The sequence below is a fragment of the Diaphorina citri genome, unplaced genomic scaffold, assembly GCF_000475195.1.
Source record: "Diaphorina citri unplaced genomic scaffold, Diaci psyllid genome assembly version 1.1 scaffold4286, whole genome shotgun sequence".
NCBI lineage: Eukaryota > Metazoa > Arthropoda > Insecta > Hemiptera > Psyllidae > Diaphorina > Diaphorina citri.
In genome coordinates this window covers 1-1,253 of record NW_007381685.1, presented here as the reverse complement: position 1 = coordinate 1,253, position 1,253 = coordinate 1, and the positions used below count along the sequence as shown (strand labels likewise).

Sequence of the window (1,253 nt, the reverse complement as noted above, 5' to 3'; positions counted from 1 at the left end):
CACACATACAAACAGACATCGTGCGATTTTATCCTTGGAAACCAGGAATGAGAAAAGGTGCCGTTTTTGGCCTGAGCTGGCTAAAACTACTTTATAAAGAAACCAACAATTCTTCCCACTGATGCCCACTGTATCCGATGAATTTTAATAGTGTAAGTAGGGACTAAGCTGTTTACCGCCGCCAAGTTTCAATACGGATAATACGACGAGACACCTCGATTTAGCGTGACAGACAGACATACACACAGACAGACAGAAATTTTTCTAATGTGATTTTTGGAATCGGGGATGCATTAGGAGTAAGAATAACTAAAAATTTTACGATTCTAAGCAATGTACAGACAAATCTACAATTTTATTTACCTATATAGATGGATCTAAGGTCATTGTATAACTGCCAAGGTTTTTAGTGACGGGGTATTACCCTCCATTCGGCGACAAGCCACCCGCCTACTCACATGAATCCCCACCCAACCTGGTTGGTTCCGACAAAAGCCAGCAGCACACGATTGCCCAGATGGTCATCGTCTCACATCCGGACACCATCCACGTGCAGCGTTGCTTAACTTCAGTGGATCATTAGGACCCGGTACATTTAACGTGCTATCACCGCAGACTAGAGATTATTTGTTTTGTTCCTCAGATACCTGTATACAGGGGCTGCGAGTCGTATTACATGACTGACAAGGATCTTTCTTCTGACTGGTGTGGAAAGGACGGGATGGGAGACTTTGAATTTCCAAATCCTCCGTTATGGAATGAAAGCAGACCGGAACATGCCGTTTTATCTTTGATCAGACATGTGCGAACTTTTCCAGGTAGGAATTTTTACTTTCCATTTTTTCAGGAGGTTTGATAGAGGAAACTGTTACTGTAGGTAACTACTGCGATCTTATCGTCCCAATATGATCAAATAAGATTGTTTTTCCCCCCTCCTGTCCTCCTTCTCTTCGATTTCGAGACGATAAGACCAAAAAGACCTCCGCTGTTCCCTCTGTCAAACGTCAAATCTATTCAGAAAAAATATTAATTACTGTCAACAAATGGTAATACATATTTACTTTTTCTCCTCATATATACCTTTGAAGTAAGTAAGTACATACCTTTGAAACTGTACCTCTCATTTCTGATTTACAGGTCAAATTTCGCTCATCTGTCTAGGACCTCTAACCAACGTGGCACATGCTATTAAACTTTATCCTGGCTTTCTGGACAACCTGCAGCAAATCATAGTCATGGGTGGATCCGTTAAA

The 1,253-nt window shown here is 41.4% G+C and overlaps 1 protein-coding gene across 1 annotated transcript in view; it reads left to right on the top strand.

Annotated features, from left to right (window-relative positions):
• Positions 1-1,247, top strand: part of LOC103520937 (probable uridine nucleosidase 2) — a gene marked incomplete at its 3' end in the record, with an annotated part of 22,950 nt that extends 21,703 nt beyond the window's left edge. The window contains exons 3-4 of the mRNA XM_017448663.2: positions 777-818; positions 1,138-1,247. Of these exons, the coding sequence (XP_017304152.2) occupies positions 777-818; positions 1,138-1,247 (152 nt within the window). The remainder of the gene's footprint in view (positions 1-776; positions 819-1,137) is intronic.
• Between the last annotated feature and the right edge of the window lie 6 nt (positions 1,248-1,253).